The sequence below is a fragment of the Somniosus microcephalus genome, chromosome 11 (genome assembly GCF_052327205.1).
Source record: "Somniosus microcephalus isolate GS21.2 chromosome 11, FLI_Smic_1.0, whole genome shotgun sequence".
Lineage (NCBI taxonomy): Eukaryota > Metazoa > Chordata > Chondrichthyes > Squaliformes > Somniosidae > Somniosus > Somniosus microcephalus.
In genome coordinates, this window is record NC_140997.1 from 724,867 (window position 1) to 742,133 (window position 17,267).

Sequence of the window (17,267 nt, forward strand, 5' to 3'; positions counted from 1 at the left end):
GTACAACGAAATGTAGGCTTGCGGCTCCCAAGAGTGTACATTTAGATTAAGACATTTAAACATTCAACATTCATTTGGCTTGTAATACATTAACATAAACATTATAAAGTGCATTGTGTTAATCTCCTCTTTAACCAGCAATGCTACCCTGCTGCCTTATCCTTTTTTCCTGTCCTTCCTGAATATTGAATACCCCTGGATGTTGAATTCCCAGTCTTGGTCACCCTGGAGCCATGTCTCCGTAATCCCAATTACAGGAAACTTTGGTTTATCCGGAGGTTAACTGTCCGGAATGCTCGAGCCACCGGCAAAAATCAGGAGCCGTTTCGTTAGGTTTTTTTTCTTTTCGTTGCTTTTTTTTTTTTCCACCAGTCAAGCTCTGCAAGGTCTCGCTGAAGCTGTTGCTAAGCTACAGAGACGCTTGCAAGGTACGGCCGACTGTTTAGAAGCTAAGCAACAGGGTTTGTTGCCAGATACGGAGCTCAAAATCTCCGTATGTTTCAACATTAGCGCTGGTTTGTCCGGCAGTTTTGATGGGATGGCAACAGCTCGGTCCCGGTCGGTGCCGGATAGCACAAAGTTTCTTGTATATCATATCCATTTACATCTATTTGCGCAGTTAATTCATCCACCTTATTACAAATGCTCCTCGCATTAAGACACAAAGGGATTGGAGGCATGTAGGGGGTTAAAATTGCAAAAACTGGCGGGTGGGCCCAACCCCACCTCCAAGCAATTTTCATTAAATCGTGTCTACTGGTCCCGTCTCTGTCCCGCCTCCAAGAGGCGGGATAGGCCATTAAGGCCTTTAACAAGCACTAAATTGCCTCTGTAATGCCATTTTGATAGGCCTTTGTGATTTTAACCCTTTTCCCATGTGAAGCACGCCTGTTCTGAAACACGACAGTGAAACCTGGCGGTAGCACAATTGGATTGCTGACTGTCAGCTGCAGCTCAACCATTAAATAGGAGATTTGATCAGCCATCATTTGCAGGTGGCAGGACTTTGTTGTCTCAGGTCTGAGGGAACTTTTAGAAGGCATAACCACAGCTGTGGAATTTTGGAGCCTGACCCCCATCTCCAGTGTGACCTCCTGGGAAACCCCTCTCGCCACCTTGACTGAGCGCTTCCTCAACTGCGGCATATACCAGAAGTATGGGAGGCATTTATTTCCTTCCCTTCTGGACATCAGATGAGGATGAAGACCAGCCGCGGCACCAGCAGAACCAGGAACAACATCAGCACCAACAGCAGGAGCCCCAAGCTGCTGCTCACCCACCTGAAGCTGCACAGGCCAGAATGGCCAGTGCAGGAGATACCCCCCAAACAGGGTCTACAGACACTGGGTCAGCTACCTCAACATGTCTGAGCAGCAGTGCCAAAGGCGGCTCCGACTTTCGCGAGAGGTAGTGGGTGACATCTGCGCAATGCTGCAACAAGACCTGGAGCCCAGAGGACCAGGTGGACAACCCTTACTAGTGGCCGTCAAAGTCACCACCGCACTCAACTTTTTTGCCTCGGGTTCATTCTGGGATCAGCAGCAGACATCAGCGGCGCCTCCCAGGCGGCTGCACACACTTGCATCACGTAGGTAACCGATGCCTTCTTTGCCATCGCACACAATCACATCCATTTCACCAAGGATCAAGCAAGTGTCTCGGCGCGTGCGGTTGGATTAGCTAATCTGGCAGGCTTTCCAAGGGTGCAGGGTGTCGTTGACTGCACATACGTGGCCCTTAAGGCACCCCATCACAATCCAGGTATTTTTGTCAACCGCAAGGGCTTCCACTCCCTTAACGTTCAGCTGGTGTGTGACCACAAGAAGGAAATTTTGCATGTTTGTGCCAAGTACCCCTGGCAGGTGCCATGACTCCTTCATACTGCGCCAGTCTAGTGTGCCTCCGCTATTCAGTCCGCCACACCAACTTAACTAATGGCTACTTGGAGACAAGGGCTATCCCCTGAAGACGTGGCGAATGACGCCATTGCGCCCATCCAACGAAGCTGAGGAGAGCTACAACTCCAGCCACATGTCCACCAGAGCCATAATCGAGCAAACCATCGGTTTGCTGAAGATGCGCTTCAGATGCCTGGATAGATCAGGTGGAGCCCTGCAGTACTCAGCAGCCAGGGTCTCCAGAATCGTCGTGGTTTGCTGTGCACTTCACAACATGGCACAGCGTCATGGCTTGCAGCTTCCTGAGGACCAAGTGGCTCGTCACATATCCTCCTCAGATGAGGAGGAGGAGAGCGAAAACGAACATCTTGCAGAGGCCCATCAACCAGCGGCAGCAGTACGCGAGAACATTGCTGCCCGGGATGCAAGGAACGCACTCATCATGGCCAGATTTGCTTAGCCTAGCCAATCAAGCACTTTTGCCTCGCAGCTTCCTGAGCATCGACAATGGCCAAGAACCAGCGGATTCCTAGCAATTTGACCACCATACTGACAATTGCAAGTAATCCTAAGCCCTCAATGTGGAAGTCCCATTCGCGAAATCACACGCCACAACTAGAGCAGTAGCCATCAGATTTTTTATTTGCAGTAATCATCTGATGGCTTTTTAACAAAACATCAAATTTCACCCTTGTGACTACCCTTGTGACTATTTGTGTAGTATCTTTCTCTTACGCGTGCTCCTACGTGGTGCTTCCCGTGTGGCTTTAGCAAATGTGGAGGCCCCTTGCTCACTTTCTTGCTGCTCCTGTCTCGACACTTTTGGCGGGCGTCCTCTGGGGTTGTGAACCTGTGAGGGCTCGCCAACAGTCTGCTGCTCCTGCGGCTGTGCAGGGGTTGAGACGCCGATCTCAGTTGGGTGTGGACTCTGGTGGGGCTCTGACCGAGGGCTCTGCAGTGGCATGGAAGTGTGAGCGCTTGGAGAGGAGCCCCCACTTCCTTGATGTCTGCCACCAACTTCCCTCTCATGGGTCAGGTCCCCCTCAGCGCTTGCAAGTGGCTTGAGAGCACCTTGCTGCACATCAGGGGCGTATGGGGACCCGTATCTGCACTAGCAGTCCTACTCAGAAGGACTTCCATGAAGGTCTGGTTTCTCTGTTCAATAGATGACCATCACTCCTCCAGAGATATCATTCTAGTCAGAACACTCACCATTGTTTTCTGCACTCTGGTGACTTATCACCTCCATGGAGGTTGCCATCCTTTCCATGGTGATGCGTTCATGCGCCAATGACTCCACAAAGGCTCTGCTCATGTTCGCAATGGACTCCTGCATTCGCTCCACACTCGCAGTGACCCTGGAGACAAAACCTGCCAGAGACTCCTGCATCTGTTCCTGGAGTTACAGCACCACTGATCTTATGGATGGACCCAGAGGCAGAGGGTCGACATGCAGCTGAGCCGAGCTGGCAGAGTCTTGCGCCCTCCGACTAGGACTTTCCACTGCTGTCCCTGTCTCCACAATCTGCTGATGCTCACTTGTGAGCTGTGATACACCAGGTGACAACACTAATCTATCTTGCGATGTTCCCTGCGAGGTGTGAGTGTCTGCGCTGGTGCTGAATGCACTGAATTCTGCTGACGCTGCATCCTCTGAGGTTGCAGCTTCCTCTGAGGAGTCTTGAGGCTCATGCTCTTCCTCCTGGATAGTGGGGACGGGTGCTTGCGATGGTCCTGTGGGGGAGTAAAGGAAAGAGTCAGAGATGTGAGGCCAAGGTTACATGCACATTGCATATTGCAGATGATCATACGTCCATCTGTTAGAGCTTCAGAATCATTATCAGCGACTCATGCAATGTCATTGAGAGGTGGAAAACTATTCTGTCACCAGCTTGCTGTGATGCGCCCGTCTGTCCGTCCCCCACTTGGGAATCTTCCTCCACTCCCACGATCTCTAGGACTGCCTCCTCCCAGGTGGTGAGCTGGGCTACTGAGGGTGGCCCTCTTCCTGTCCTCGCTCTTTCCCTCTTGTGAGCTCTCTTTTCCTGCAATGAGGCAGACAAGTGGAGTTTGAGTGAGAATGAAGGAGTGAGTGTAGAGAATCCATAACATAGATGCTTAGAAGGAGACAAAGATGGAGTGAGGTGGCAAGACCAAGGGCCCTCCCTGTGTGTTGTAAGTTGTAATTGCATCACAGTGATAGGGAGTGTGAGGGCTGCATAGTCGAATAGTTAGGTGAATGTGACCATAGAGAGAGAGGGAATGGGTAAGGGTGCATGGATGTCGGTGTCAAGTGGGATGTGGAGGAAGAGATTGCTGAAGCTGAGTGCTGGTGAGGAGAGGCAATGGGGATCAGATTGAGGGTGATGGGAAATTCATACTAACTTTTCCAGTGCGCAGAAGGTCATGAAACCTTTTCCTGCACTGAAGCCAGGTTCTGTGGGTTATTGACAAAGAGTTGACCTCCTCTGCCACCTGGATCCACACAGCCTTGGTTTGCTGGGGAGGCTTCTTCCACCCTGAAGAAGGGAAGAGCACCTCTTTATTTGCTCTTCTCCCTCTACTAAAGCCTGCAGGGCAACATCAAAGCGGGGTGCAGACCTAGGTCATTCTTCCTGCAGGTGCCTCGAATATGCAAGGGCAAAAGCTTGGCAGTCTGCAGAAGAAGCAAGGCTTGTTGCAGACCTTAAATGCAGCAGCAATGATGACGTCATTGGAGGCGACTTTCAGACTGGAAAAACTCATTGGCCATGGGTTCCCACATGTTGGAACTCAATTGGCCAATTAAGTTAAAATGGCATCATTTTCCCACATCGATTTAGAATCGGATGGCTAACACGAAATGCGGATTACACGACCCCAGCCTGCCCCAGTATCAAAATCCAGCCCAAAGTCTTCAGGCTTGATTTTTTAACACTCTTAGTCCTTTTAGAATTATTATTTACTGTGGCCCTGTTTGATTTACACCCTTGATTTCTCTGCCTTCCACTTTTGCTTTTCTGCTTCCTGTCTTTTGTTTCTATCCTTGCTTCCCCGCACAGCCCCACCCACTTTATTGACTGTCGGCAGAGCAGCTCGGGGTCACGTGGCTCCTGATTTGAACCCGCGCGTATTCGGGGAAGAGTTTCCTAAACCGGGGACATTGTTTGCCCGGGGACACAGTCCCTCATCCGGGGACATTGTTTGCCGGGGGACACTGTCCCTCATCTGGGGATGTCCCCGGAAAACAGTAACACTGCCACAGACCAACTGCCTGGAGTATCATTTTGAGTGAAAGTAAATATTTTACATAAGTAGTGGTTTTATTGAGATTTCATAGGCCACAATCTCAATGTGTTTCACTTTTGAAGGTAAGTATACTGGGGAGGAGAAGAAACCTTTCCAGTTTAAAATACCCCCATTAAAAAACAATACTTTTTTTAAACTCCTACCTTGTGGGGATATTTAAAACTTAGTGGTTTCCTCCTCCTTTGGAAACAGACCGTTGCAGGTCTTTATCTTTAGCAAGGAGATACTTGGCTAATATCTATTAGAAGATGAATCAATGGCTCCATAGGAACGAACAAGGATTGGCATCCTTTCTGGTCCTGGAGGCAGAATTGGGAAATGTTCGTACCCACTGAGCGTACTGCAGAGTTTGGCTCATGAGCTGCCTGACTCTGGCAGGAAAGGATGGTGATTCATGTTCTTCATTGATTGCTCATTAACATGTCTGACTTCCTGCTAAATGTGGAAGCCAAAAATAGATTTTTGCAGAGAAGGAAAAATTATATTGAATGTGCCTACCAAGAATGGACTTGACCAAGGTGAGACATATGTACTTTACGTTGAAAATCCGAAATAACAATTAAAAAATGCTGGAAAAACTCAGCAGACCAGGCAACATCTGTGGAGAGAGAAACAGAGTTAACGTTTCCGGTCGAAGACCCTTCGTCAGAACTGAGAAAAAAGCAGGAAATGAAACGGATGAAAAAGCAAGTTTGGGGGCTGGGAAATGGGGGAGGGGATGAAAGAACAAAGGGGAGGTCTGTGAGGTGAAGAGACATTAAGAGATATTCAAGGCGAGACGAGATGGTAATAGGACAGGTAAAGAAACAAAGGATGGCTCTAGATGAAGTGTGAAATGCGCTGGCAGAGTGAGACACAGCTGCCATGTGGGAGAGAAAAAAAAGGAAAAGGCACAAACCAAAAGTGTGGATAAAAAATATATAAAAATATGATAGGGGCCGAGGTTATGATCTGAAATTGTTGAACTCGATATTGAGTCCGGAAGGCTGTAAAGTGCCTAATCAGAAGATGAGGTGCTGTTCCTCGAGTTTACGCTGAGCTTCCATGGAACAATGCAAGAGGCAGCGGACGGTGAGGTCTGAGTGGGAGTGGAACGGTAAATTGAAATGACAGGTGACCAGGAGCTCGGGGTCACCCTTACGGACTGAACGGAGGTGTTCCGCAAAGGGGTCACCCAATCTGCGTTTGGTCTCCCCAATGTAGAGGAGACCACATCGTGAGCAGCGAACACAGTATACTAGATTGCAAGAAGTACAAGTAAATCGCTGTTTCACCTAAAATGGGTGTTTGGGGCCCTGGACAGTGGGAAGGGGAGGTATAAGGGCAGGTGTTGCATCTCCTGTGCTTGCACTGGAAGGTGCCGGGCGAAGAGGAAGGGGTGCTGAGGGTGATAGAGGAGTGGACTAGGGTGTCTTGAAGGGAGCGGTCCCTACGGAATGCTGAAAGGGGAGGGGAAGATGTGTTTGGTGGTGGGATCACGTCGGAGGTGGCGGAAATGGCGGAGGATGATCCGTTGAATGTGGAGGCTGGTGGGGTGAAAGGTGAGGACAAGGGGAACTCTATCATGGTTCCGGGAGGGAGGGGCAGGGGTGAGGGCAGAAGTGCGGGAGATAGAACGGACACGGTCGAGGGCCGTGTCAACCACGGTAGAGGGGAATCCTCGGTTGAGGAAAAAGGAAGACATGTCGGAAGCACTGGTGTGGAAGGTGGCATCGTCGGAGAAACTGGGAGAATGGAATAGAGTCCTTACAGGAGGCGGGGTGGGAGGAAGTGTAGTCCAGGTAGCTGTGGGAGTCAGTGGGCTTGTAGTGAATGTTGATCAATAATCTATCCCCAGAGATGGAGACGGAGAAGTCAAGGAAGGGAAGAGTCCGAGATGGACCATGTGAAGGTGAGGGAAGGGTGGAAATTGGAGGCAAAGTGAATGAAATTGTCTAGTTCAGGGCGAGAGCAGGAAACGGCACCGACACACACACAGATCACACAGAAACCCCACAGTGCAGATAGAGGCCATTTCGGCCCATCGAGCCTGCACCGACACATATCCCACCCGATCCCCGTAACCCCTACACCAACACATATCCCACCCTATCCCCGTAACCCAACGTATTTAATCCCACTAACACTAAGGGTCAATTTATCATAGCCAATCATCCTAACCTGCACATCTTTGGACTGTGGGAGGAAACCGGAGCACCCGGAGGAAACCCACGCAAACATGGGGAGAATGTGCAAACTCCACACAGACAGTCGCTCGAGGCCGGATTCGAACCCGGGTCCCTGGCGCTGTGAGGCAACAGTGCTAACCACTATGCCACCGTGCTGCCACCATGACTGCCAATACAGTCATCAATGTACCGGAAAAAGAGGTGAGGGAGGGGACCCGAGTAGGACTGGAACAAAGAGTGTTCCACATATCCCACGAAAAGGCAGGCATAGCTAGGACCTATGCGGGTACCCATAGCAACACCTTTAATTTGGAGGAAATGATTGGAGTCAAAGGAGAAGTTGTTCAATGTGAGAACAAGTTCAGCCAGGCGGAGGAGGGTGGTGGTGGATGGGGACTGGTTGGGCCTCTGTTCAAGGAAGAAGCGGAGCGCCCTCAGGCCATCCTGGTGGGGGATGGAGGTGTAGAGGGATTGTACGTCCATGGTGAAAAGGAGGCGATTGGGGCCAGGAAACTGGAAACTGTTAAAGTGGCCTGTAATCTTTAACCTGAATAAGAAACGATTGCTTTATGCTGTAATCTTTAGATTTCTGTTCCACCATGATCGAGAACCCATCAATCAAATGCTTCTCGCTCAACATAATATTTATTCAGTGGCTTTTATATTAAATTATAAGTAAAATGTGAATTTAATATCTTCACCGTCAAACCTTTCTGGGTACTCAATGAACCTCTGTTCCTGGAGGGAAAATTTTCAAGATCCACATTGATTTGTCATTTTTGATACTGAAGTTTCTTGGCTTTATATTCTTCAGCCTGAAGGTCTGATTACTAGTCATTTATTTACCAGATAATATACCTTGTTCACCCTTATTGGCATGATGCCTATTTTTGTAGTAAGGTCGAGGATTTGGGGGGGATGTGGACTTCAATTCCCCAATGTAGGAATCACTGCTCCCAGCCTATCATCCAAGACTATAATGGCTCATTTGATCTGTGTTTGAACTTTGGGCACCAGTTTGCAAACTGCCTGGACACCATCTTTATTTTTAGTTACTAATTATTTTTAATCTATTTGGTTAATTTTGCATAAAGTTAGATATCTGCAGCTGCTTACAAAGCTCAACAAGAGACCAATAGATTCTGGAAACCTGTCAACCTTTGAAAATGTTTAAACATTTTTGTTTTGAAATGTAACCACGAGACATCCCACATTCAAGGAATCATAGTGAAAAGTAAATCCCTGTGTGAGTATATGATATGTGGAAAATGAAAACTTGTTTTTAAAATGTGCCAATGGGAAGTTTTGGCAGTTCTCAGTATCAAATCATAGGTTTTCAGACTGGGGCCTGGATCACAGGGGGTCCTCAAGGCAATTGGATTTCTGTCTATCTGATCAGATTTCTGTATTTTGCGGTATTCGTTGACTACTAGTACATTATTTCTCACTATATACAATTATGTTTTTTGCACTGTGTTTTGGAAGTTAGGTCATGAGTTTCTCCAGGAGTGTCTCAGAAAAGGCACATTTTGAGTTAGTGTAATTTCTAAATTCTGCCAAAGGAAGAAAGACTTGCATTTAAATAACACCACTTACATCCGCAGCACATCTTAAAGCACTTCACAGTCAATTCATTACTTTTGAAGTGTAGTTACTGTTATTTTGTAGCTAAATACGGCAGCCAATTTGCACACAGCAATGAAATGGGTGACCAGTTGACCTGTTTTGGTGATTGTTGGACACCAGGGGAGCTCCCTGTTTATCTTCAAAAAAGTCATTGGGTCTTTTACATCCACCTGAACAGGCAGTCAGTGCCTCAGTTTAATGTTTTGTCCAAAAGACACCCCCTCCAAGTATATAACACTCCTTCAGTACTGCACTGCAGTGTCAGCCTAGATTATGTACTCCAGGGGTCAAATTAAAAAACAGAACCTCAAGGGTAATAATCTCTGGGTTATTACCTGAGCCACGAGCGAATTTGGCTAGGATAAATAAAATTAAAGAGTTAAATGCGTGGCTCAAAGACTGGTGTGGGAGAAATGGGTTTTGCTTCTTGGGACACTGGCACCAGTACTGGGACAGGAGGGAGCTGTTCTGTTGGGACGGACTCCACTTGGCCAGTGCTGGGACTAGAGTCCTGGCGAATCATATAACTAGGGCTGTAGAGAGGGCTTTAAACTAATTAGTGGGGGGGAGGTTTCTAGAGAGCAAATAATAGAAATGACAACAGAGAAGGTCATAGACTTAGGTAGCAGTGGGGGAATTAAAAAACAGAATGTGTCAGGAAGGGACAGAAGGTATGGAGTAAAAAGTAAAGTACTAAAAAGGGAAAAAACAGGAACTAAGTGTTACAAAACATATTTGAAAGTTCTTTATCTGAATGCACGTAGCATTCGTAACAAAATGAATGAGTTAACGGCACAAATAATGACATATGGGTATGATCTTGTGGCCATTACAGAAACATGGCTGCAGGGTGACCATGACTGGGAATTAAACATACCAGGTTATTTAACAATCAGGAAGGACAGGCAGGAAGGGAGAGGAGGTGGGGTGGCTATGCTAATAAAGGAAGGAATCACTATAATACAGAGAAATGATATTGGGTCAAAGGAGCAGGATAGTGAAACAGTTTGGGTGGAGGTAAGGAATAATAAGGGGAAAAAAACACTAGTGGGTGTAGTCTATAGGCCTCCGAACAGTTGCAACTCTGTTGGACGGAGTATTAATCAGGAAATAGTTGAGGCTTGTAATAAGGGAACAGCTATAATTATGGGGGATTTTAATTATCATATTAACTGGACAAATCAAATTGGGCAGAGCAGCCTTGAGGAAGAGTTCATTGAGTGTATTAGGGATGGGTTTCTTGAGCAGTATGTAACTGAACCGACCAGGGGGCAAGCAACCTTAGATTTGGTCCTGTGTAATGAGACAGGATTAATTAAAAATGTCCTAGTAAAGGATCCCCTTGGAATGAGTGACCATAACATGGTTGAGTTCCATATTCAATTAGAGGGTGAGAAGGTTGGATCTCAAACAAGCGTGCTGAGCTTGAATAAAGGAGACTATGAAGGTATGAGAGCGGAATTAATTAGAGTGGACTGGGAAAATAGATTAAAGGGTAAGACGGTACATGACCAGTGGTGTACATTTAAGGAGTTATTTTACAACTTCCAAAAAAAATATATTCCACTGAGGGGAAAAAAGGGTGTAAAAGAAAAGATAGCCATCCGTGGCTAAGTAAAGTAATTAAGGATAGTATCCGACTAAAAACAAGGGCATATAAGGTAGCCAAATCTAGTGGGAGGATGGAAGATTGGGAAGTCTTTAAAAGACAGCAAAAAATAACAAAAAGATTGATTAAGAAAGGGAAGATAGATTATGAAAGTAAATTAGCAAAAAATATAAAAACAGACAGTAAAAGTTTCTATAGTTATATAAAAAGAAAAAGGGTGGCTAAAGTAAATGTTGGTCCCTTAGAGGATGAGACCGGGAAATTAATGGTGGGAAACATGGAGATGGCAAAAACACTGAACAATTATTTTGTATCAGTCTTTACAGTAGAGGACACTAAGAATATCCCAACACTGGACAAACAGGGGGCTCTAGGGGGGGAGGAACTAAATACGATTAAAATCACTAAGGAAGTGGTACTTGGTAAAATAATGGGACTCAAGGCGGATAAATCCCCTGGACCTGATGGCTTGCATCCCAGGGTCTTGAGGGAAGTAGCGGTAGGGATTGTGGATGCATTGGTAATAATTTTCCAAAACTCACTGGACTCGGCAAAGGTCCCGGCAGATTGGAAAACTGCTAATGTAACACCCTTATTTAAAAAGGGTAGTAGGCAGAAGGCTGGAAACTATAGACCTGTTAGCCTAACATCTGTGGTTGGTAAAATGTTAGAGTCCATTATTAAGGAGACAGTAACGGGACATTTGGATAAACATAATTTAATAGGGCAAACTCAGCATGGTTTCATGAAGGGGAAGTCATGTTTAACAAATTTGCTTGAGTTTTTTGAGGAAGTAACATACAGGGTGGATAAAGGGGAACCAGTGGACGTAGTGTATTTAGACTTCCAAAAGGCATTTGACAAGGTGCCACACAAGATTATTGCTCAAGATAAAAAATCACGGGATTGGGGGTAATATTCTGGCGTGGGTGGAGGATTGGCTCTCTAACAGAAAGCAGAGAGTTGGGATAAATGGTTCGTTCTCAGATTGGCAACCAGTAACTAGTGGTGTTCCGCAGGGGTCAGTGCTGGGTCCCCAACTCTTTACAATCTATATTAACGATTTGGAGGAGGGGACCGAGTGTAACATATCAAAGTTTGCAGATGATACAAAGATGGGAGGGAAAGTAGTGAGTGAGGAGGACATAAAAAACCTGCAAAGGGACATAGACAGGCTAAGTAAGTGGGCAGAGATTTGGCAGATGGAATACAATACTGGAAAGTGTGAGGTTATGCACTTTGGCAGGAAAAATCATAGAGCAAGTTATTATCTTAATGGCAAGAAACTGGAAAGTACTGTAGTACAAAGGGATCTGGGGGTCCTGGTGCACGAAACTCAAAAAGTTAGTATGCAGGTGCAGCAAGTGATTAAGAAGGCCAATGGAATGTTGGCTTTTATTGCTAGGGGGTTGGAATATAAAAACAGGGAGGTATTGCTGCAGTTGTACAAGGTATTGGTGAGGCCGCACCTGGAATACTGCATACAGTTTTGGTGTCCATACTTAAGAAAAGACATACTTGCTCTCGAGTCAGTTCAGTACAAAGAAGGTTCACTCGGTTAATCCCGGGGATGAGGGGGTGGTCATATGAGGAGAGGTTGAGTAGATTGGGACTCTACTCATTGGAGTTCAGAAGAATGAGAGGCGATCTTATTGAAACATATAAGATTGTGAAGGGGCTTGATCGGGTGGATGCGGTGAGGATGTTCCCAATGATGGGTGAAACTAGAACTAGGGGGCATAATCTTAAAATAAGGGGCTGCTCATTCAAAACTGAGATGAGGAGAAACTTCTTCACTCAGAGGGTGGTAGGTTTGTGGAATTTGCTGCCCCAGAAAGCTGTGGAAGCTACATCATTAAATAAATTTAAAACAGAAATAGATAGTTTCCTAGAAGTAAAGGGAATAAAGGGTTACGGGGAGCGGGCAGGAAATTGGACATGAGTCTGGGTTCAGAATGGTCATGGCCCTGTGGGTAGTGGAGCGGGCCCAGGGGCCGTGTAGCCTGGTTCTGCTCCTACTGTGTTCTAATTCTGTTAGATTTCAGGAGATGGTTTTATTCCTGTTCCTGGCTGGGGTGGAGATCGCCTTTACAGAAGGTAAGTACTGTAGAAAATATAGGGACAGAGTGATCTCCTGGAAGAATTTCGATCGCCTAGATGGGTCGAAGAGGAATTTCCCAGATTTTTTTCTCCCAAATTGGCCATTGGGTCTTTATCTGGTTTTTCGCCTCTCCCGGGAGATCACATGGGTTCGGGTGGATGCAGAGTGATAGAAGATTTGAGGTTAGGATCAGATCAGCCATGATCTTATTGAATGGTGGAGCAGGCTCGAGGGGCCGATTGGCCTACTCCTGCTCCTATTTCTTATGTTCTTATGTTCTTATGTAATCTTGGAATGGGTTTGAACCCACACAGAGGACAGAGCGCTGCTACTGAGCCAAACTGACACCTCAGGATCAATCATTGAAACGAAACACAAATTTGGGCACTATGAAGCATTAGGACTTGACGTTCTACACATGATTCACCACGTCTGAACCAAGCTGACCTGGCGAAACACAGGCCAGATGTTGTTCCTCCATAGGAAAGGGAAATATTGGAATCCTTGGACAGTTCTTGTGTACTTGCTAGTAGTCATTTTATAAAGTGGAAGAGACACCGGCTTAGGAGCAGGTCTCCAATGTGTTGCATGTCCGAGGAAGCAAGAGAGGTGAGGAAAAGTCTTGATCAAGTTTCAAATTTAGCGGGAACATTATTATGTTGCTTTTCTAGTGACTGCCTATGATCTAAAAGAAAATCTTGTATTTTATATAAACGCAGCAAGTGAGCAGGGTATGGTTGACTTTGAGAGCATTTTATTTTAACAGCACAGCAACTTCTTGTTTTGTTTACAAAGTTTAACATTTTGAACATTTTAGGTTTTAACAAGCGATCAATTATTATCAGAACTTCAAAGTTTGCTGTCAGTCACTGTGCTGGGGTGATCTGCTTTCAGGGTGTGTGTGATGCTGCATTATGATGAGACCAAACTGACTTTATGTTTGAGTCATCAATAAATTGCATCCGTTTTCATTTTCTATGAAACTCGACCCACAATTAGTATTTGCTTTATGGGGAGGGGGAAGAGAAGGAGGGGAGTGGAAAGAAAGAGGAACAGGCTGGCATCCAGAGGCAAGGCACTTCTCCATTAGGAGGGAGAGTCATCAAAGCCACTCTTTTGGGGCATTACTATCCCATGACTACCACGTGTGCGCCAAGGAAAAAAGGAATTCTGGTGCAGAGGAACCGTGGTGTTATTTTTTCATCGCAACATAAATAGATTAAATTTCTACAAAACTGCCTCAAATTGCAAAGGATTTCCAGGATGTTGAACTCATTAATGTTTTGACTTCATCCTTCTGCAACTGCTCCGTAAAAATCCGCCAACTCAAATAAATCTCAACACCTCTTTTTAGTCCCGTCTACAACTGCTCCACGACGTGGATGCCATGCCTGCCTCTACCAGCCGATGCACAGCAGCTTCCCTCCATGATTGCGAACCCGAAACACAGGACCTCAAAGTATCCTCCGTGCGCAAAGGCTGCCAGCACAGTAAGTGTATAAATTAAAAGTCTGTACTTATTGCCTTATAAACACAAGCCACACACACGGCAAGGAGTCTAGGCGAGTATGTTTTATTCATAGTACTTTCCCCAATTTGTCCCAAAAAAAAAGTTGCAAAAATATCAGTTCCACCAGGACAGTGGATATGTGGTACCGACTGCCAGAGAAGGTAATTGATTCAGGATAAATTAGCAACCTTTTAAAAGTAGCTCGATTGATAGCTGTTGAGAAGGGGATTGAGGTTAAAGATTGTAAAAGCACTATATTTCTTTTTAGGGAAAGTAGGGGAAGAAACTTGGCACCCCTTTAAAATAGGTGATCAACAGGTGGTAGCAGGAGCAGTCCATGATGGAATGGGCTTGATGAGCTGAATGACCTTTTCTCGCTCCAGATTTTGTCCTTATTTCATAGAATCATAGAATGGTTGCAGCACAGAAGGAGGCCGTTTGGCCTGTTGAGCCCGTGCTGGCTCTCTGCATTCTTTTTGACTGCTTCATGGAGATCACCCATTTCAGGTCTCTTACCCTGCAGAGCTGCTCCGGTAATGCTGACTGGGAGGGCTCGTCTACAGCTTGGAGCTGCTATGTAATGTTTTCCCAGTTCGGATAATTCCAGATCAGTTCCGAAATGAACTGAACCACTTTGGGATACAGGTGACTTTTGTCTGACACTTCAATTCAATTATGACTACTGTGACCATATTGTTCCTTATAAATTAGGCGAGCAAGGTAATTAATACAATTACCTTGTATTCTACAAATCCATCAGTACATTTTTTTCAGTAAAATTGTTCACAAATGTTTACTATCTCAAAACCCATTTAAAAAAAAGGAGACATAATGTGCAATATTTTACAGAAGAGCACCAGTACCTGGGGATTCAAGTCAAGTTCTGGTAGTGAAAGCTACTAATATCGGGGGGTATCAACATTTGTTGTCATCATCAGAGTGGTTCTAAAGAGAGAGAGAGAGAGAGGCCTGAAATGCCAGGTTTCCCTAAAGCATTTTTTTTTCTTTTTTAAGTACATTTTATAGATTGCAATAACTTATTTCTGTACTCCTGAAAATTTTAAGTTTTATATGTTTTTAAAAAATTGGAATTCTCCAATAATTTGAATTAAGCAATGTAAATAACACGGGAAAGTGGGAATTTAGTGCTAAGAAATGTTTTTTCTAATTAACAACAGATAATTTGAATTAAACAACTTTGAGTTAAGCGAAGTGGACTGTAGAGGAAAAACATCCTAAAGTGCTTCATAGTTGGGGTCAGACCTAAGCAGGAGCATGAGGGAAATTAGCGGAAAGAATGGTCACAAAGTAGGCAGGAAGCTGTAACAAGGGGGGAGGGGGGAAGAGTTCCAGATGAGGAGGTAGGGGCTCTGTTACCAATGTTACAGTAGGGGGAGTTCAGTAGAGCAGAAATGATTACCAATCAAATATTAAAAAGAAAAACTAAGAATGCGGAAAATTTTAAATAAAAAAAACTGGAAATACACAGCTGGTACAACAGCAACTGAAAAGAGAGAACAACAACAAACAGGCTTGCATTTATACAGCATTTTTCATAATCTCAGATCATCCCAAAGCGTTTCACAGCCAGGAATGTACTTTTTAAATGTAGTTACTGTTGTATAAATACAAGTTGTTGTATTGTAGGGAAACACAGAAACCAATTTGCGCACAGCAAGGTCCCACAAACAGCAAGGAGATAAATGATGTTGGTTGAGGAATAAATGTTGGCCAGGACACCTCCCGACTGTGCAGCATTCCCTCAGTACTACACTAATGTGTCAGCCTATATACTCGGGTCTCTGGAGTGGGACTTGAACCCACAACCTTCTAACTCGGCAGCAAGAATGCTACGACTGAGCATAGGCTGACACCCGATATGTTTATGTTTCAGTATAGACCCTTCATTAAAACTGGGGATCTGATAAAGGATCTACACATGAAATGTTGGCCTTTGCCTACATAATGGGGACTGGATTTTAAAAGTATTCCATTGGTTGTAAAGTGCTCTAGGGTGTGTTGAGATGCTACATAAATGCAGGGTAGTTCCTTCTTTTTGTACATCCAGAAAATGTGTGTATTGTTAGCATTTTTTTCCCTTTTCCCTCTTTCCACCAAGTAAATTTTATAAATGGTAGCAAAGTTTTATAACACTTTCTCAGCGTGATATTGGGAGGATACTTTAAGCACAAGTATTCCCTCTAATTTCAATTTTAAAAATCTGCCTGTAGTCAAGTGTTGTAATATACATGGGAATTAAATCATCAAGCAAAGTGGACTAATATATATCGCTAGTGTTGCTATGCTTTCATTCATTGGACAGGGTTTATCTCCCTGTTGTCTAGAATGTGACCGTGTGTGCTTTTGCAGCCATAAGCAAGCATTTTGTCCCCTTGTACATATTTGTATCTAAACAGTTTATAATCGTTTTATCAAAAAATATCTTGTTTCTTGTGGACTTTGTCTCTTATTTTCTCTTTTTTTTGTAACTTAGCTTTTCATAAGGGAAATACTATGTAATGCTTCCCCACTGTTAAAACCTGTTGATTTGTATGTGAGTACTCTACGCTAGTTGCTTTCCCTCACAGCATACCTACGTAAGAAGCATATTGCTTTTCAAGGTATTTTAATTACACTAATCTATGCAAGTGTCTCATTATTCTTTGTTTGGCACTAAATGTGCAAAGTGTACCATGCCTCTTTCATAGGCATCAGCCTTTTTGACCAATGCAATTGTCTTTGATTCATTCATGCCTGGTATCAGTACAGTATTTCAGAAACTCCCAACAGGTGTGATGGATTGGTGAATAAATTAGAGTCTAGTTTATAATGTATTTTATCAGATTAGTCTGTAAATTGATTTAATTGTACCGAGTTTTTCTTTCTTCTCCAACAGGAACAGTTTCTAGTCCCTGATCACACGATCAAAGACATCAGTGGCGCTTCCTTCGCAGGCTTTTATTATATTTGCTTCCAAAAATCCACAGCTTCGATAGAGGGCTATTACTACCACAGGAGTTCAGAATGGTGAGAGGAACTAGTAAACATTTCAATGCAGATGAATCTT

The 17,267-nt window shown here is 44.8% G+C and overlaps 1 protein-coding gene across 3 annotated transcripts in view; it reads left to right on the top strand.

Moving 5' to 3' along the window:
• gid4 (GID complex subunit 4 homolog) overlaps positions 1-17,267 on the top strand; it is a 119,142-nt gene that overhangs the window by 87,773 nt on the left and 14,102 nt on the right. For 2 of the 3 annotated variants that reach the window (XR_015079890.1, XM_086000019.1), the window contains exon 5: positions 17,097-17,227. Coding sequence is in view for 1 of the 3 variants with exons in the window: in XM_086000019.1 (XP_085856145.1) it covers positions 17,097-17,227 (131 nt within the window). In the remaining 2 variants the exon portion in view is untranslated. Of the gene's footprint in view, positions 1-14,044; positions 14,181-17,096; positions 17,228-17,267 lie in introns of all 3 variants that reach the window. The other variant, XR_015079889.1, reaches the window with a different exon arrangement.